The sequence below is a fragment of the Oryx dammah genome, unplaced genomic scaffold (genome assembly GCF_014754425.2).
Source record: "Oryx dammah isolate SB20612 unplaced genomic scaffold, SCBI_Odam_1.1 HiC_scaffold_12, whole genome shotgun sequence".
Taxonomy (NCBI): Eukaryota; Metazoa; Chordata; class Mammalia; order Artiodactyla; family Bovidae; genus Oryx; species Oryx dammah.
Window position 1 is genome coordinate 57,407,470 of NW_024070196.1, and position 21,199 is coordinate 57,428,668.

The 21,199-nt window shown below is 41.5% G+C and overlaps 1 protein-coding gene across 1 annotated transcript in view; it reads right to left on the reverse strand.

Annotated features, from left to right (window-relative positions):
• FBXW8 (F-box and WD repeat domain containing 8) overlaps window positions 1-21,199 on the reverse strand; it is a 118,373-nt gene that overhangs the window by 48,694 nt on the left and 48,480 nt on the right. The window contains exon 5 of the mRNA XM_040251629.1: window positions 20,915-21,072. Coding sequence (XP_040107563.1) covers window positions 20,915-21,072 — 158 coding nt within the window. The remainder of the gene's footprint in view (window positions 1-20,914; window positions 21,073-21,199) is intronic.

Here is a 21,199-nt window from a genome sequence, read left to right on the forward strand (position 1 = left end):
TTAATACCAGTAGAATTGTTAATACGATTATTACTCCAGGAACATTCTTGGTCTTCTCAATAAAAGGAATAATTCCTTTAAAAAAAGAATCATTTTCTGGCTCATGCTGGATAATGCAGATGATCCGACATCAACTAATTTTACTTTTCAAAAATCACTGAAAATAACCATGCACAGATAACACAGTATGTGGTTGTCTGAGTTCAAACCCAGCTCCACTGTTTGCCTGCTAAAGGCCTTGGGCAAGTTACTCAAAGCTGAGAGTCTGTTTTCTCATCTTAAAACTGAAAACATTACCTACTACCTAGGACTGCTGGGCAGATTAAAGGAGAAAACCACACAAAATGCTGGAGACAGAGCAACCATTTTTACATTTGGATGTTATCCTATATGCCTGCCATGTTACAGAGCATGGCTCAGTGGTAAAAAAAAATCTACCTGCCAATGCAGGAGACGTGAGTTTGTTCCTTAGGTTGTGAAGATCCCCTGGAGAAGGTAATGGCAATCCACTCCAGTATCTTTGCCTGGAATATTCCATGAACAGAGGAGCCTGGTGGGCTATAGTCCGTGGGGTCAAAAAACAGTTGGACATGACTGAGCAACTAAACAATTTCTTCTCTACTGCCCGCCCATAAGTCCAGTCCTATTTATTACAACTTCCTATTATCTAAAGCAGATAAAGCGTTCAATTTCCATCCTTCTGTAATCCCTCTTTCCATTTTTCTTTGCCTTGTACTTTGTCTTCTACATGTCAACAAAACTGGAAAACTCAACAGCAGCCACAGGACTGGAAAAGGTCAGTTTTCATTCCAATCCCAAAGAAAGGTAACACCAATGAAGTTCAAACTACCGTATAATTGTGCTCATTTCACATGCTAGCCAAGTAACACTCAAAATACTTAAGATAGGTTTCAGCAGTACATGCACTGAGAACTTCCAAATGGACAAGCTAGATTTAGACAAGGCATCAAATTGGCAACATCTGTTGGATCATAGAGAAAGCAAGGAAATTCCAGAAAAACATCTACTTTTGCTTCACTGACTACACTAAAGCCTTTGACTGTGTGGATCACAACAAACCGTGGAAAATTCTTAAAGAGATGGGAATAGACCACGTTACTTGCCTCCTGAGAAACCTGTATGCATGTCAAGAAGCAACATTTGGAATCAGACATGGAACAACGAACTGGTTCAAAATTGGAAAAGGTACATCAAGGCTGTATATTGTCACCCTGCTTACTTACCTTATATGCAGGGCACATGTGAAATGCTGAACTGGATAAATCACAGGCGGGAATCAAGATTGCTGGGAAGAATATCAACAACCCCAAATATTCAGATGATACCACTCTAATGGCAGAAAGCAAAGAGGAACTAAAGAGCCTCTTGATGAGGGTGAAAGAGGAGAGTGAAAAAGCTGGCTTCAAACTTAACACTCAAAAAACTAAGATCATGGCATCTGGTCCCATCACTTCATGGCAAATCGAAGGGGCAAAAGCAGAAACAGTGACATATTTTATTTTCTTGGAATCCAAAATCACTGTGAATGGTGACTGCAGCCACAAAATTAAAAGACGCTTGCTCCTTGGATGAAAAGCTATGACAAACCCAGACAGCCTATTAAAAAGCAGAGACATCACTTTGCCAACAAAGGTCCATCTAGTCAAAGCTATGGTTTTTTCAGGAGTCATGTACAGATGTGAGAGTTGGACCATAAAGAAGGCTGAGCGTGGAAGAATTGATGCTTTTGAACTGTGGTGTTGGAGAAGACTCTTGAGAGTTCCTTGGACTGCAAGGAGATCAAACCAGTCAATTCTAAAGGAATTCAACCCCGAATATTCATTGGAAGGACTGATGCTAAAGCTGAAGCTCTAATACTTTGGCGATCTGATGCAAAGGGCCACCTCTTTGGAAAAGACCCCGATGCTGGGAAAGATTGAAGGCAAAAGGAGAAGAGCTCAGCAGAGGATGAGATAGTTTTATAGCATCACTGACTCAATGGACATGATTCTGAGCAAACTCTGGGAAATAATGAAAGACAGGGAAGCCTGGTGTGCTGCAGTCCTTGGGGTCACAAAAGAGTCAGAAAGACTGAGTGACTGAACAATAATAACTTTAAACAGTAAATGCATTGAACGTAGGATCTTACTATAGGGTAATATTCAGCACTAAATAAATACAGCAAGTTAGAAGAAAATAATATATTTGGGTTGCTCTGCAAGCCTTTAAACTGTCAGTAGGCTAAGGAGGTGATTACAAACAAAAGCAGAGCTTTCTTCAAGTTAAATGCTGCTTCAGATGTAAAACAGTGTACTCTTCTAAGAATTATGATAAACTTATTGGTAAGTGGATTAAGAAAGGCTCCACAACACATTCCTTTGGCAAATATTTTGGCAAATTCTTTCCATTCAGACTCAGAAACAACAGATACACTGTAGAAAATGCCAAGGGCTCTACATATTAAATGGGAGACAGGCACGTTCCAGGACGTGCCTCTTCCCAACAAGCCTGCATTACATTTGTTTGCCGACAACACAATAAAGCAGTAAAGAAACCGCTACTGCACGAAGCCTGTGAGTATTCACACACTCACTTGTCTCCTCTCCTACAGTGCTTACTTCCACCCTGGGAAGAGCATCATTTGACAAAAGAGAAGAATCAGAAGCTCCGAGTGGCTCAACAACTGGTCCAAAGCCACTTGGTAAGCGGTGAGGCTGGGCTGAAAGTCAGCGAGAAAGTGCAGGGGGAGCGGCTGCGTTTACAAGTGCATAAAATAACTATGAGCTCGATGAGTAATCAACACAAACTCAACCTGTGTTCTGCCAAATGTGGAAGTTACTCAACCACAGCTCACTCGAAGCACACATGGAGTTTATCTATAAACACATTTTTCATTATTAATCAAGTACTGGTTTTGTTGGCATCATCTCCCCAATAGAATTGTATGCAATAAAATACCCTTCACCGCAAGACTGCAGAGCTGTTCTAAGAAGGGTCTTCCTAGAAAATATATTCCAGGTGCCGTCTGTTTAACGGTCACACCCTTCTCTTTTGAGTGTCTGTGCTGTCGTGGTCTTTGTCCATTCTCTCCAACTATGAAGCATGTCACTCAGCCAGACCCTCACCTGTCATCAGTCCTCCACTTTAAGCTGTGTTCTCACTTAGGGCTGCACTGCTCTCTGGATGAAGCGGCCTTCTGTCATGTGAAGCGTCTTTCGGTCACGCTCTTCCCTCTGAAATCTACTTTGATGCTGACAGAGTGGCTCCAGCTCTGGAGCAGTGTTAGCATGCTATGTGTCCCCTCTCCTTTCACTTTGCCTGGTGTCTAAAGTGGGTTTACTTGCAGGTGGCGTGCAGCTGGTCTGCCTTTACTGGGGTATGCAGACGACTCACCTTTGGAGTGGCTGTTGGTAAGGGTGGGTGTAAGCTACTATCCTGTCTCGTTTTCTATTTGGCCCATGGGTTCTTTGTTCCCTTTCCCCCTCTTTTTCTGCCTTCTTTTGGACTGAGTACTGGGTTAATTATGTGTTCATATCATTTTGATTCCTTTGTTGGTCTATGAGCCAAAGTGTGTTTATTTTAGGGGCTATAGACTTCCAGCACCCATCTGTACCTCACCGGTCTGCCTTCAAGCAACACTGCACCACTTCACACACAGGGAAGCAGCACCTTCCCATTCCCTCCAGCCCTGCCTTTCTGCTATTATTGCCATACTTTTTAATCTCTACATATGTTATAAACCCCACACACATTGTGATTATTTTTGCATAAGCAGGCAATTATCTTTTAAAGAGAAATAAGAAAAAAAACCATTTATAGCTACCCATGTAATTACCACTTCTACTGCTCTTCCCGTATCACTTGTAAGACGGTTAAAACTCCTGCAGCTTTTGCAAGATGTGCAATTTCACTTTCCCACTGTGTTGCTGGATATCTGACCCCAAAATACAGAGATGAGGTGAGTAGGAGCCAGCACAGCAGCTGACAGGAGGGATGCCTGAGTGAAAGCTAATTTTATGAAAGGTCTTTTTTTTTTCTTTTTTTTTTTTAGTTAATATAGTTAAATCATGCTACTTTTACAACCCTGAAACTACAGGGGCTTCAACAGTGAATACTTGAATTATAAGAATATTTTATAATATTATGCTTGAATTATTACCCATGTTAACCAATACTTAGCCAAAAAGCAGTCAATGCAACAAGACATTCAGCACGTATTTGAGCCCCTGCCCTGGGCCAGTCACTATTTTAAGCACCAGGAAACCTGCAGTGAACAAGACAAAATAAACAAAAAAATCCCTGACTGCCTGGAGCTGATGTTCTAGTGGCATCACCAAGCATCTTGTTTTAGGGGCATGCAGGAAGGATATAATCTTTATTCTCACAACATTCACACCGCAGAAAGACCAGTTAGAGTCACTAAAATACAACTAACAAAAACAGATATATACACAAAGTGTGAGGGGACAATGGATAAGCTTAACTTTTTGTCCTGTTGACACACTATTTTAAGATTCCCAAAAAGGAGCAGCTAACTTTCACAGATATTTCAAGTTGAACTGAGTCCACATACACTGCATAATATTAAAGAAGCTGTAGTCAACACCTGTCAGAGCCCGATAAACTCCCTTCCCAAACAGGTGACAGTTTAAAAAATCTGATGTAAATTCACTTGAAAGGCCAAGTTTTATCATATTGCAGGCAAAGCACTAGCATGGATTTGGCTCCTAATATCGATGGATTTCTGAAGTGGCAGGAGTGTGTCCTTTTTCTGCTCCATTTCCTATGGAAAGTGGCTGAACATCCATAAAGGTTTGCTGAATGTTTGTCTTATGTTTTAGCAACGGAACATTTGGTTGTAAGAAACAAATCCACTGGCTTAAATACAAAAGGAAACAGACTGAACAGAAACGAGGCTAGTTCACAGAACTCAAGGGCAGAAAACATAGCTGGACAGGAAAAGGGATCAGAGCCGGAAGCAGAAAAACATTCAGACCTAGGCAGTTGGTCTCCTGATGCGCCACACGTCTGCCTCTGCGTCTCTGTACTCTGCCTCCGCGTCTCTGTACTCTGCCTCCCTCCCCACCCACCTCTCTCCACAAAGCAGCTTTCCCTCTTCCCAATCTCACCAGGGCTTCTACTCCAGGCACACAACTGAAACTGAGAAGTCTGAGCCCAATGGCTCAGCCAAGAACATGAAACAGCCACCCCAGGCCTGGGGTCCCCATCCTCGTTTACTCTCCCGAGGCCAAAAGACCAACTCAAATGCTACAAATATGTCCACCTCCAGAGGGGCTTCCAAGCAAGGAGATGCCCACAAGGGGGTCTACCACCTTCACTCTGCATGCTTGGCCAAGGTGAACCAAGAGAAAACTGCTCAGCAAATGCGAAGGGAGCTTCATTGTGGCTCTTTGGTGGTGACTGAGTAAACAGGTCGTCGCCACCATTCCCTGGACCAGGCATAAATGACCCTCAGCACCGAGGCTGATGGCCCATCTGCCTCACACCGGGAAAGCTGAGAGGAGAGCAGGTGCGTCTGCCTTTCCCTCGGTCGCTGGGTAAAAGAGGTGTAACTCAACCAGTGCTGGATCTCCACAACACCGCTTCACTCATGAACAAAATAAAAAGGACTCAGACAAAAGAAAAAGGGTCTCTCAAAAAACGTGGAGGACCACAGCGAGGGAGGGCCGCCGGCCCAGGAAAGTAGACAGGAGTTGGGCTTGGCAGGCCCACCGCTCTCTGGGCCCGGGACCCTCCACCTTGACAAGCATCCGCGAGGCGGCGGGAACTCCAAGCTCACCCGAGCCTAGGAACAGTCATTAGCGGTGACATGAGTAACGACGGCCAGTCTTTGGAGGAGACATAAAGCCGGCTCGGCAGCTGTGGATGGGCACCGGTGCCAGTCTGCAGCACGTCCCTCCCACCTCCCAGAGGAGGCCAGCCAGAGTGTGGTAATGAAACTGCACAGAGTGGAGATGGGATCTCAATGAGTTTAAACTGATTTATGTTAGCTTTTGTAAAGAGCACACGATATCATGAAAGTGCTACCACTGTGAAATAATGTCGACAATCCTTAAGACCTCCGCCTAATGGCACTTGGGCAGAATATTTATATGCCTCGTCGTGGGAACAAGGGCCATAATGGATACCATTTTTGTTTTATTAGGGATGCATTTTTAAATTAATCTGCTATTTGCCTAAACAATTAGCTGCTTCTGTTTGCATGCACAAAGCCAAAACTGCAATTAGGCTTCCATCAAAAAGATAAGTCCCAACTAAAACTGTCCCAGTGGAGTCATAAGAGCTCAGGGCAGAACTTTCCAAAATTACTTTTTAGCATAATGGTAATTATGTTAATTGCTTGAAAGGTAAATAACTGCTGAACTGGTTTTGGGAAAAGACAATTGGTATTACCCCTCCCCTTTGATCTTTCCATGCACCATAAAATTTACAACAGGTTACCAGTCCAGAAAGTCAGAGACTGGTCACTTCTTGAACCGCAAGGTCTGTCCTGTGGTCTTTTGTGCTATCTCGATTAGAGCTTATTTTAGCCACGAGCTCCTCTTCACTTGAGGTGGCGTAACCAACACCTAAGGCTTGGTCTCAGCTTCCTAACAGTTAAGTAGACAGGATCAATTAACTGCAGTTCAGAGACACTCAGTGAAGCTGACTATTCCTAAAGACGGCGGGCAATCTCAATTTCCACCATGTAAGTAAAAACTTGCCTGTAAGAAATGAAGCAGGAGTCAAAGGAAATTCTGAAATGAGAAAAAGCATCTTAAAAGAAATTTCAATTATACCCATAGCACTCACTGAATGTGTACCCCTTCACTCATTAAGCCCACACAGCATCACCATGCAATGCAAGCCAGAGATGGAGGCTGGTGTAAAGTTTGAGAGGACAACACAGCGTCTGCTTTCAGAAGAGAAGAGGTGAGTAGGAGGTTAAAATCAGTGCAAACAAGGGTCATAAGGTAGGGCCAACTCACAAAAGATCTTGAAAAAGATGAAAAAGAATGAAATTTGTTCTTTACCTAGATGCAGCATCCACGTGCATGTCAGCCTTGACCTCCCAGTTGAACGTAGCTCTAAAGCTAAACTCTTACTTAAGGCAGAAAAACTGTACACAGGAAGCATTCTGGAAGCTGCATCCCAGACTGACAAGTAAGGGGATCTGAGTGGGCCTGTGGACCAATGAACTGACTGGTTAGCACATAAGCAAGGGAGCGACCAAAGCAGAAACTGAGTCAAGGAGGAGGAAAGATGAATATATTCAGTAGTCTCAAGTTCAAAGCAGAAAGAACGAACATTCTAAAGAGAAGACTCAAAAACAGAGAGACAGGAAATTGAAAAGGAGGCAGATGATATGGTGTAAGAATATGACAATGTGACTAAACAGAAAAATTTACAGTTAGCAAAGTCAAAGGAAAAACAGATTGGTGGGGAAGAATTTGGACTGGCTCTTCTATGAGGGGGTGTAGTTCGAGAAGGCAGTTGATGCAAGAGAGACGTCACTGTGCACACAGCCACTAACTCCAGCCAGTTCCCTCTTGCAATACAACTAAATGATGTGACCACAATACGTGCTGTATCTGGAAGAGTGTCTCAGACACTGGGAGTGGCCAATGTCTTTGGAGAAGAGACAGGGGTGACTGGGGGAATCAGGACCCTAAGGCAGTAGAGAGAGAAAAAACAGTTTTTTTTTAACTACATGTTTTTTCTACAAGTAGTACTATATCACCAAGAAGGCAATAGCACCCCACTCCAGTACTCTTGCCTGGAAAACCCCATGGATAGAGGAGCCTGGTGGGCTGCAGTCCATGGGGTCGAACTGAGCGACTTCACTTTCACTTTTCACTTTCATGCACTGGAGAAGGAAATGGCAACCCACTCCAGTGTTCTTGCCTGGAGAATCCCAGGGACAGGGGAGCGTGGTGGGCTGCTGCTACAGGGTCGTGAAGAGTCAGACACGACTGAAGCAACTTAGCAGCAGCAGCAGCAGCAGTACTATATCAAACAATTTGTTACAATTTGTAGACATATCTGTATACATATTAATTTGATCAGTGATGTTGAAAAGATGGTCATTTCTTCATAAAAGGATGTTGATGCCTTTCATAAAAAAACATTTTTTCTGGACTTCATTTGGTTCCACTGGTCCACAGGTCTATTCTCATAGCCAGTATCAACACTGTTTTGATTACTGTCATTTTACAGTAAATCCTCCAATCAGGTAGCATAAGAACTCCAGCTTTATGCTTTTTTCCAAGATTGCTCTTTGCTATTCTTAGTCCACCACATTTTCTTTCAGATTTTAAATTTTAGAATCAGCTTTTCAATTTCTACCCAAAAAGCCTATGGGGATTTTGACTGAAATTGGATTGAAGCTCTAGATCAATTAAGGGAGAGCTGGCATCTTAACAGCATTCAACTTGCCAATCCATGAATCTAATAATAACCCTCTCCCTTTATTCATGCTTTCCTCAAATTTTTCTCAGTAATATTTTATAGTCAGCATATAGGTTTTAAACATACATTGCTGAGTTAATCCCCAACTATGTTATATCTCTAATGCAATATCAATTCCAATTATTTGCTGCTCACTTGAATACTATAGACTTTTGCATCTGACCTAATATCCGGTATCATTACTAAAGATATTAATATTTATTCTAGTAAAATACTTTTGTTGCTTGCTTAGGAGTCTATCCATTTATTCACAGACAATTTTATTTGCTCCCTAACTGGATACCTTTTTCTTGCCTTACTGCCCTAAATATGCCCTCCAGCACAACATTTAACAATTGTAGTGAAAATGGACAGTCTTGCCCTGTTTCTGACTTTAAAAGGAAAGCATCTTTTACCACTAAGTACAAAGTTAGCTCCAAGTTTTTCATAGATTCTCTTAAGCAGACTAAAAAAGTTAGCTAAGTTTTTAATAATGAATCAGTTTGTTTTTGTCAAAAAAAATTTTTGTTTCATTGAGATGAACATACAGTTTTTCTTTTATAGTCTAACATGATGCATTATATTAATTGTTAATGGAATCAAACTCACCCTGAATTCCTGGGATGAATCCTAATTGGTTATGATGTATTATCTTTTTAATATATTTGCAGGATTCAATTTTATAACATAGTTGAGGATTTTTACATCTATGCTCATGAGGAGTATCCATCTGTAGAACTTGTTTTCAGGTGTTAGTTATCATTGTTTCTTCTTTATCTAGCCTTAATGCTGGCCCCATAAGCGGAGTTGAGAACTGTTCCTCTTAGTCTATTTTACAGAAGTGTGTAGATTTGGTATTATCTCTTAAGTGTTTGATAGGATTCACTGGGCTTACAGTTTTCTTTGTGGAAACTACTAAATTATAAATTCGATTTTTTAAAATTGGAAATAGAGCTATTTGTGTTTTCTAGTTCTTGTTAACTTAGGTAGTTTGTCTTTCAAAAAGTCAATTCATCCATTTTATCTAACTTATTGAATTTACTGGCATAAAGGTGTTCATAATATTTTAACTTTTTAATATTTACAGGATTCGTAATGATGTCCCATCTTACATTCCTTATGTCGACAATTAATTTCCTATCTCTTTTTTTCCTGATCAATCTGGCTAGGGATTTGTCAATTTGATCAATTTTTTCAAAGGTATGGTTGTCCCGTTCATTGATTTTTCTCTATTTTTTTCCCTCTATTCTACTCCATTGATTTCTGTTCTTTATTACTTTATTCCTTCTGCTTATTTTATTTAACTTTCTCTTCTTTTTCTATTTTAAGGTGAAAAGCTATACTGTTGATTTGTGACTTTCTCTTTTCTAATATAAATAGTCAATGTTATAAATTTCCCTTTAAGCACTGCTTTAGCTACATCCCATACAATGATATACTGTTTTTAATTTTCCTTCAGTTCAAAATATTTCCTAATTTCTTTGGTGATCTCCTCTCTGACTTATGGGTTATTCAGAAGTGTGTTGTTTAGTTTTTAAATATTTGAAGATTCTCCCTGCCCTAGCCCTGGAATGGCCATTACGCCGAGAAGCCTCGGCTCCTTTTAGTGAAGAGCGATGTTTTTCAAGACCTGAGCACTAGGTTGGCTGATCGCTACTGGACTGTTGCTGCTCCCATACCTTTTCACAAACAAAGCCAGGACATACATGAAAACATATGCATACGAACATACATACATCTCTGGCTGCTTATCAATCGATACTGAAAACCACGCACTCCACACTGACAGCTCCTATTCCAGTCCAGCCCCCCAGAGTTCCTTCTGGCCATCCCCACTTCATACCTGCACCTCCCTTCTCCAACAACGAGAAAACTGCCTCCTATTATCCTCAGTTTTCTTACCTGCTCAGACTCTCTGTATGGTGCCAACCTTCCAAACCCTCCAGGTCACTGTTCCCCTCGGACTCCCTGCCCCACCTATCCCTGGCACCCCGGGGCTGCTGTCCCACTCCATGGGCCTCCCTAACAGCTCTGTGACTCAAAATACTGAATACAGTTCACAAATATATTTATCTCTGCTATAACAGAGCCTAGGGTTCACAAGAGAGTAAACATTACAACTAAAATTGGAAGTACTGAAGAGGAAATTAAATTTTATGGCTTAAAATTCATTTTCTTGTAAAAAAAAAAACAAAAAACTCATGCTTAGTTTTCATTAGGTAGACTAAAGAACTTGGACAATTTATTTCTGTAGCTTCCACTATCTCCCCAAAGCTCCCCTGTGCTATTTATCGCTCCCTTCTGTTCTTAATCTCAACTGTAGTAAGACAGGACAGCTACTCTGAATTCATGCATCATGCTGTGCCTTATTAAAAAATCAGTGTTCAGTAAAACCAGGCCCCCAATAAACCAGAAGATTAACACCAACTCTCGTATCATTAATATAATGTGCCAGTGTTTTCTGCGTGATAAAACGATTTCAAATTATTTTCATAGTACCTTCAAAATTTGTAGTTATCCAAGAAACTGCTCATTTGCTGTGTGTGTCTAAAGCATGAGAACGTCGCTCTCCAGTGTTTCTTAAATTCGAGAGCTTACAGACTTCTAAGAATTCATCTATGGGCCAGTTAGTGTGAAAAGCAAAGCATTACAAGGCAACGAGGTGATCACTGGGTGCCAACAGCCTGTGACTACAAATGCAAATTCAATTAATGAGATCTCACAGTACGGTTCAGTCCCAAGGCCAAAAGTTCCAGATTCCTTTTTAAAATGACCATAAAAACACACAGATTTTAAAACATTTCCTAGAGATCTTACAACTCCCACCCACAGTTTTATCTGTGGAATGCCACTTAAGGAACACTGAGCTATTACTTAGTTACAACACAAATGCAGTCTAAAGCATGTATAAGCAAGTGTAAAACAAATATAATTTAAAACTCCCCTGAGGAACAGAAAAACCTTAAAATAAGTATTTTTATTTGACATCTTCCTCCATAACATAAACACAATCTCTATGGCTTGTCTATGAAACAAATTTTAATACCCTAAGACCACTCCAAGTGCAATCAACTATAACGTTCAATACTCTAAGAAATACTTCCGCAATACTAAAAAAACAAACAAACAAAAAAAAAACCCTCAGTTCAGAATTCTGCATTTCAACTTTTAATTCCACTCTGAATATCTTTAAACTGTAAGCACTTGTACTATTAAGAAAACTGTTTACATGTATTCTTTTAAAAGAACTCTACCTGGGGGACTTCCCTATTGGTCCAGTGGTTAAGACTCTGCCTTCCAATGCAGGGGACAGGGGTTCAATCTCTGGTCGGGAAACTAAGCTCCCACAAGTCATGAGGGAACTAGAGAACCCAAGCACCACAGTGCGAAACCCTGCAGCACAACTAGAGAAAGCCCACAAACCTCAGTGAAGACCCAGAGCAGACTTTAAAAGAAAAATACTCCACCTGGTATTTTTTTTGGTTTTTATCAGAAAGATGTTTCATTTCGTTTTGTCCACCAAGTGTCTGAATTAAGGCTCCTAAGACCAAAAGGTAGACAAAGGTTTCTGGCAAGAATTACTTACTAAGACTTTAAGAGAAAAATGAGCAGAAAAGGAAAGCCTTGAAAAACAACCCCAATCCTCCACAGTGAGGTATGCTAGCCATCTCCCAAACAATTATGTTAATAATCCACTTCTGAAACTTCAGTCTTGATCAGGGGAGAGGAGCAGACTGAATACTGCATTCAAAGGTTATGTTATGACATTGAAACGTCATCGACATCTAAGAGACATAAGCAAAACTACTGATGAACCGATTTTTTTATTAAGCATAAAATTACAACTAAAACTCTGGAAGAACCTAGTCTCAGTAGCCGCCTAAGTAAAACATGGTCCTACTGTTCACTGCTGAAAAGAAGCTTGGAGAGACCCACTCCCATCCATCGTACACACGTCAGGAAATGAAAAATCACAGTCACTCCAGCCCAGGGTAGGCAGAGTCCCGGACAATGGGGTGTGTGTGGGCGCAGACAACTGCCCTGGGAGGCTGCACAAGTGGATAAGCCACTCTGCCTGGCTCCATGGCACCCGAAAGACGCCTGCTGGCTGTCCCACCTAGGCTTCCACGTGCTAAAGAGCACCGGGTCTCTGCTCTCCACCTACAGGGACAAATCAGAACTTCTTTGCACCTAAGAAGTGTGTAATCTCATTTCTAACCAAAGAGTGAGTTTTTGAGACAGACTGTGAACAGGGAGCGGGTTTCGAGTACACTGCCATTGCCTAACGTGGTGGCTCGAGGCCAAAGGCAGGCGAGCATGGAGCAGATGGAGTCCTGGCAAGGTCTGCGCTGTCCCTGCATCAGCAGCATCTGCTCATTACTCAGAACCTTCGCCGGCTTTATCTAATGCTCCAGGAAAGCATTCTGATTTGATTCATTTCGGTATGGTAACGTGCAACACAATTAGTGGTAAAATCAAACTGGAGGGCGGCCAGTGCTGACAATCGGAAACAAGGCAGAAGAAATATGAGGCCAGTGGGTTGGAATTCAAAAAATCACAAGTGTGGATCATCTTGCCAAATCTCACCACCCCAGGTGGGTATAAGAGTGTTCCTGCAGGGCAGGGAAGCTAAAAAGGACGAGGGGATGACTTACTCTCTCCCAGACCAGCTTCTATCTCCCCCTCCGGACCTGATTCCTTCTGTGGAGAATACATGTACAGACAGACCATCGAGGGGGTCTCCACGGCTACAGAGCTTCCCTTTGGCACAACCAGTTCATTAACTCATTTTATTGTCTTATTCTTCTTTTCTGTGGAGCACGGTCACGAATTTCAGACCCCCAAGGTGAATCTCCTTTGTGCCATGGCACTGCCTAACAAGTGCGTGTTCACTGCTCTAGAGAGGAGCACTACAAAATGTGCATTTGATTATCTCGATCTGTCTTTGCCCAGAAGTAACTACTCATGAATATGTTAGTACAAATATCATAGTTCCAATCTGCTAAACTGAAGTAAGACTAAAGACAGTGCCACCTGAGGTCTAGGGGTGGGCGGGGCGAATGAAAAGTTGTTGCTTATCTCAGAAAGTAACAATTCCTATCAGCCTGATAAAACAAGCTGAGTGAGAGAGGAACAAGAAAACTCAGGAGCTATCATCAAAGAAACAATCCTAATACTAAAAGGAGTGAGTGCGTGCTGAGCTGCTTAGTCGTATCTGACTTTGTGCGACCCCATGGACTGCAGCCCACCAGGCTCTTCTGTCCATGGGATTCTCCAGGCAAGAACACTGGAATGGGTTGCCGTGCCCTCCTCCAGGGGACCTTCCCGACCCAGGGATCAAACCCAGGTCTCTTACAATCTCCTGCATTGGCAGGCGGGTCCTTTACCACTAGTGCCACCTAGCGCCACCCGAGAATACTAAAAGGAATTTGAGACAAATCAAAGATTTCAACGCAAATGATGCAGCCAAGGAAGTGCGACAGACTTGACCCACAGAAGGGCGCAGTGAAGCCCAAAACAGTGAGACTGGAATGCGAGGCTGTGAACGTAAGCAACCAGACAGACCGCCTGGACAAGATGGAACATCCAGAAACAGACTGAAGTACTAAGAGTTTCCTATGTGAAAGTCTGTAAAGGCACCGCCTCAAACCAGCGAGGCAGAGACGGGCTTTCTACTAAGAAATGTTGGAAAGATATAATCAGATTCATATGCTATTCCAGGATGAAATCTATATTGGTCAGGATTCAAACATAAAGACAACCCATAACACTGTCATCAAAAAGAACACAAATGACAAATGCCGGCGAGGATGTGGAGAAAAGGGAACCCGCATACACTGCTGGTACACCAAAGTAAACTAGTATAGACACTGGAAAAGAGGATTTCTCAAAACACTAAAAATGTAACTACCATATGACTAAGCAATTCCGCTCTGGTACATATTTGAAAAAAACAAAATCACTGATTTGAGAAGATACACGCAACCCCAATCTTCATAGCACCATTGTTTACAATAGCCAAGATATGAAAGCAACCTGCCCATCAACAGATACAAAGAAAACATGGTGTGTATATATAGACACACACATATATGTATATATATATATACACACATATATATGTGTATATATACACACACATATATATGTATATATATATATATACACACACATATATATGTATATATATACACACACACACACAGGAATACTACTCAACCATAAAAAGCAATGGAATTTCCATTTGTAACAACACAGATGGACTTAAGAGGGTATTAGGCTAAAGTGAAGTAAGTCAAACAGAAAAAGACATGATCTCATTTGTATGTGGAATCTTATAAGCAAACCTAACAGAAAAGAAACAAGCTCATGGATATAAAGAACAGACTAGTGGTCACTCCTGGGAGAGGGAAAGGGGAGGGGCAAACAGAGCCAAGATGGGGATGGGAGCTGAAGCAGCACAAGCTACTAGGTACAAAACTTGAAAAGCTACATGGATACATCGTCCAGCATAGCGAGTATAGTCAGCATTTTATGATAACTAAAACTGGAGTACAACCTTTAAGACTGTGAATTACTATGTTGTATACCTGAAATTTATATAGTATTGCACATTAACTATATCTCAATTTAAAAAAAATTTTAAGCCCTAAAAGTAACAGAAGAAAAAAATTACAAGTGGCAGGTACACATGTGAAAAAATTCAACCTTTCTCACACTAAGAGAAATGTAAATTCAAACATTTGGATACCATTTCTTATCAAAGTGACACCTAACATTTTGAAACAAGTTTGCTGATAAAACTAAAAAAAAAAAAAAAAGGGCTGGTAAGAATGCTAAATAATATAACCCCATTTTCATTTACCTTTTGGCACAGACATTTTTTGGCAGGAAACAACCCGTCCTGCACTCACATGGAATGTCATACGCACAAGGCTTTTCACTACAACACTGCAGCAGCGAAAGCAGAAACAGCCCAGCTGTTCCTCACTAAAGGACTAAGTGAGTAAATCATAGTGCACACAGTGGGGTACCAGGAAAAAGGAGCACCTTTCCCATGCACTGACATGGACAGCCTTTCATGTTATGTCTTTAACGAGATGTGAGCATTCTCAGGTTCATTACAGGGTTATTTCCACTAGCCAAGATATGGCAACAACTCAAATGCCCATCAGTGGATGAACGGATAAAAAAGGCATGGTATAGGGACTTCCCTGGTGGTCCACTGGCTAAGACTGCACGCACAACGCAGAGGGCCTATGTTTGATACCTGGTCAGCGAACTAAGATCCCACGTGCCACCAACTAAAGATCCTACATGCTGCAACTAAGACCCTGTGCAGCCAAATAAAGATTTTTTTAAAAAAGACAAGGTGCTAAGTCGCTCCAACTGTGTCTAACTCTTTGCACCCCCATGCACTGTAGCCCACTAGGCTCTGCTGTCTATGGGATTTTCTAGGCAAGAATATTGGCGTGGGTTGCCATTTCCTCCTGCAGGAGGTCTTCCCCACCCAGGGATAGAACCTGTGTCTCCTGCATTAACAGGCAGGTTCTTTACCCCTAGGGCCACCTGAAAAGCCCCTTAAAAGACATGGTATATATACCCAAAATACACAACATGTAATAAAATATTATTCAGTCATGAGAAAGAAGGAATTCCTGCCATTTTCAACAATGTGGATGGACTTTGACCATATTATGCTAAGTGAGATAAGTCAGACAAAGACAAGTGCTGTATGGTAACACCTACATGTGAAATCTATGTCAAACTTATTTTTAAAAAAACAGTAAAATGATGGTTACCAGCAGGTAGGAGGCATGAAGGATAGGATTGATGCTATTTAAAAGTACAAATAAAAAATACAAAAGTATTTATCACTTGTCAAGTGATAAACTTGTTAAGTGATAAATAAATCACAGGGTTCTAATGCACGGTATAATGAAATACAGATAATAATACTGTACTATAATTACATAATATAAATATTGCTACAATGGCCATATTAAATATATAAATGTATCAAAGTAACACACTGTACACCTTAAACTTACACAATATGTCAAATTTACTCAATTAAAAAAAAAAGATACACCATTAAGTGAAAAAAAAAAAAAACGCCAAGGTACGCAATAATATTATAAAGTAATATGCTGACAAAGGTCCGTAGAGTCAAAGCGATGGTTTTTCCAGTAGTCGTGTATGGATGTGGTCATAAAGAAGGCTGAGGGCCAAACAACTGATGCTTTTGAACTGTGGTGCTGAAGAAGACTTTTGAGAGTATCTTGGATAACAAGCAGATCAAACCAGTCAATCCTAAAGGAAATCAGTCCTGAAAATTCATTGGAAGGAGTGACGCTGAAGCTCCAATACCTTGGTCACTTGATCCAAAGAGCCAACCCACTGGAAAAGACCCTGATGCTGGGGAAGATTGAAGGCAGGAGGAGAAGGGGGCAACAGAGGATGAGATGGTTGGATGGCATCATCGACTCAATGGGCATGAGTTTGAGCAAACTCCAGAAAACAGTGAAGGACAGGGAAGGCTGGTGTGTTGCAGTCCATGGGGTTGCAAACAGTCGGACATGACTGAGCAACTGAACGACAACAATCTTTTGTTTAAAGGGGGGGAGGAAGGAATAAGAAGATATCAATACTTTGTATTTACAATAAAGAAATACCACAAGGCTAGAAAAACTAAAAAATATGGTTGCTTTAGAATGGAGTGAACAAAAACGGGTAGAAGACTTTGCAGTGTGCAACTTTATGTTAGCTTGATGTCAATGTATTAGTCAAATATATTAAATTACAAAATAAAACCCACTCATTTATGGATTAAAAAATTAAAATCACAAATATACATACACACATAACTACTATCTAGGAAAACAAACCATAAACAAAGTTCATTGAAGAATAAGTGACAAATTGAAAAAATATTTAAGAACAAGGACAAGCTTATTTCCTTAGCCCTTATTTTCAACCACAGAAGATAACAACCCAAAGAAAATGAAGAAACTATTCGCAGAGAAAGAAATACAAGCACCTAATAGCACAGAAGGCTGCGTATTGTCACCCTGCTTATTTAACTTATATGCAGAGTACATCATGCAAAAGGCCAGGCTGGATGAAGCACAAGCTGGAATCAAGATTGCCAGGAGAAATATCAATAACCTCAGATATGCAGATGACACCACCCTTATGGCAGAAAGTAAAGAAGAACTAAGGTTTTCTTGATGAAAGTGGAAGAGGAGAGTGAAAAAGTTGGCTTAAAACTCAAAATTCAGAAACTAAGATCACGGCATCCAGTCCTATCACTTCATGGGAAATAGATGGGGAAACAGTGGAAACAGTGTCAGACTTTATTTTGGGGGGCTCCAAAATCACTGCAGATGGTAACTGCATCCATGAAATTCAAAGATGCTTGCTCCTTGGAAGGAAAGTTGATCCACCTAGACAGCACATTAAAAAGCAGAGACATTACTTTGTCAACAAAGGTCCGTCTAGTCAAAGCTATGGTTTTTCCAGTAGTCTTGTATGGATCTGAGAGTTGGACTATAAAGAAAGCTGAGCACCAAAGAATTGATGCTTTTGAACTGCGGTGTTGGAGAAGACTCTTGAAAGTTCCATGGACTGAAAGAAGATCCAACCAATCTATCCTAAAGGGAATCAATCTTGAATATTCATTGGAAGGACTGATGCTGAAGCTGAAACTCCAATACTGTGGCCACCTGATGCAAAGAACTGACTCACCAGAAAAGACCCTGATGCTGGGAAAGATTGAAGGCGGGAGGAGAAGGGGACGACACAGGATGAGATGGTTGGATGGCATCACTGACTCGACGGACATGAGTCTGAGTAAGCTCCAGGAGTTGGTGATGGACAGGGAAGCCTGGCATGTTGCCGTCCATGGAGTCACAAAGAGTCGGACATGACTGAGTGACTGAACTGAACTGAGTAACACAGTGAAAAAATATAAAATTATATAAATGAAAACAAAAACAATGGTGAAACACCATGGCCACCTAGCAGACAAGCATGAGGAAGCAGTCATTACACTTCTGTATACATACTGTCATATACTTTTAGTGAAATTATAACCCAGTGAAACCTTTTTGGAGGGCAATCTGGCAATACTTATCAATATGTAAAGCATCTGTAGCCTCCAATCCAGTGATTGCCTATAAGTTACCCTGCAGATATACTTGTATAAGTCCGTCTCAGTATCTGCTCAAGGATACTGCCCTGCAGTACTGTTTTTAATAACAACAACAAAAAAATCTGAATGTGCATCACCAAAGGCCCTAATAAATAAATAATCGTACAGCCACACAGTGCAATACTACACAGGCTGAAAGAGAACAGGGTTTACCTATAAGCACTAATACAGAAAGACCCCAAAACATGTTGTTATTAGGTGAAAAAGCAATGTGTGTGCAAAATGTGAGAGGAACTAGAGGTAGGGCAACAGGGAGGAACACTTCAACTTCTTTTTGGATATCTCTTGTTTTACATTTTATACTTTTGTGCTCTGTTTGCATTTTAACTACTAACTTTTTTTAAACCCAGTATTTAAAAATACATGATGGCAATTACTTGCCAAGTATTTACTGAAAAGAGAAGTTCCTCTGGCATATCTATAAGGTTTCCTAATATTTCTGTGCAACAACAGGGAGGAGGGTGACAAAGACAATTCTAACCAACAGTGTAAAACCACCAGCACACTTGCACGTCATCAAAAGCCGTATGTTCCAGCTCATGAGATATGAGACATGAGTGTGCAAATAAATCAGATGCACCGTTCTCTAAGTGTCTCTGTGGAGTATTACATAAACAGCGTTGGATCCTGGGTACAGCCCAGGAGAGACCACACAGTTCTGGATTCACCACTGATGAACGAGTCAACCTCAAGGAAATCACTTGGCTTCTCTGAACCTCAGTTTCCTGATCTGAAGGGTGTGTGTGTGTGTGTGTGTGTGTCTGTGTGTCTGTTTGTGTGTACCTCAGTTTCCCGATCTGAAGGGTATGTGTGTGTGTCTGTACCTCAATTTCCTGATCTGAAGGGTGTGTGTGTGTCTGTGTGTGTGTGTGTCTGTGTGTGTGTACCTCAGTTTCCTGATCTGAAGGGTGTGTGTGTGTGTCTGTGTGTCTCTGTGTGGCAGGGTGAGGCTACCAGATTGTTCCACAGTGCATGATTCTAATGGAGAAGTACTGCAAACCTTTGCATAGCTCTATGAAAAAAAACCTCACTGGTAATTTGGCATGTAGGAATCACACTCAAGCTGCTCTTCTGTTATCTCTGCAGGATCTCAACAAACACACCTCATCTATGACATACCCCAGAGACAGCTTAGCTCAATTACTAGAGGCCAAAAGAAAGATCCATCAGTGGTGTCCAACTAATGCCAAACCCAAACAACAGAGTTCGTGTTGTTAAGAGTAATAAAATGAATGTATTTAAGATTTCAGCCCTAATTTTTTTTAACGGCATATGCGTATAAAGTTCCCATCAGCTCCATTACCACAGTTCTGTCCTACCTCTGAAGATCTGCAACCATGCCATGACATGAACACTAACATTCTGAAGTATCTCATGGTCCCAACGTTCAAGCAAGTGGGAAGATTTTGGAGATTCAGACTTCACAATACAATGGAAGTTAGGAGCATGAGAGGTGGTTTACAATATCATGGCCAGTGAAACTATTAGACTCTTCTTACCCATAAACAGTGTCGGATCCTGGGTACGGCCTAGGAGAGACCACCACAGTTCTGGATTCACCACTGATGAATGAGTCAACCTCAAGGAAATCTCTTGGCTTCTCTGAACCTCAGTTTCCTGATCTGAAGGGTGTGTGTCTGTGTCTGTTTGTGTGTGTGTCTGTAACTCAGTTTCCCGATCTGAAGGGTGTGTGTGTGTCTGTGTGTCTCTGTGTGTCTGTAAATCCACAGTTGCCAGTACACAAAAAGAATTCTATGAGCCCCAGAGAGACAACATATTACCATAATTTATCTCACACAGTGTGTTAGCGCCAGGCAAAGGTAGACCCTGACTTTTATTTTTCTATTTCCGTATTTGTCAAAAGATTATCTCTGTCTGTCCTCTTTTCACTGTTTCCTTTGAATCAAGCAGAGCCAACAGGAAAAGTAGGCCAAGTATATTTAATATTTTACACCAAACAAGTTATTTGCTTAAGATGGCTTGGCCAGCCTCGTGTCTGGCACTAAAACCCAGCCCGACAGTTCCAGTAGGAATTAAACACCAGTTTTAATGGGTGCTGTGTTCCAATGCCTACTAATGCATTGAGAGTTATTGGCCAACTTCTTCACATAAAGACAAGGATGAGTGTATGTGTGTGAACATGTGTGTGTGCCCATGTGTACGTATGGAGGGATTACAAGGGGGAGCTGGCCACAGCTGCTTAATTTTTGTCAAGCTTTTTTTTTTTCCTTAATAGGGAGGAGGGTTGCTTACCATCCTCGTAAGCTGCCACCGCCAGCGAGCTGTTTATCCTCACAAAGGAGACGTATGGCTGCATTCCAGGCTCATCCTCCTCCAGCTCCGATTCCAGGAAGGGGGCTGTGTAGTCCCAGGTGCGGGTGTCCCACACCCTCACGTCCCCTGACGTGTATCTGGAAAAGAAGGACACGCTTGGTTCCAAACGGGGAGTGAAGAGCAGGGCCACGGCGGAGAGCCTGTGGGAGCCTTAAAGCGCCAGCGGAGGAAGACCCACTGCTGCCACACCGCTTACACGAGTCA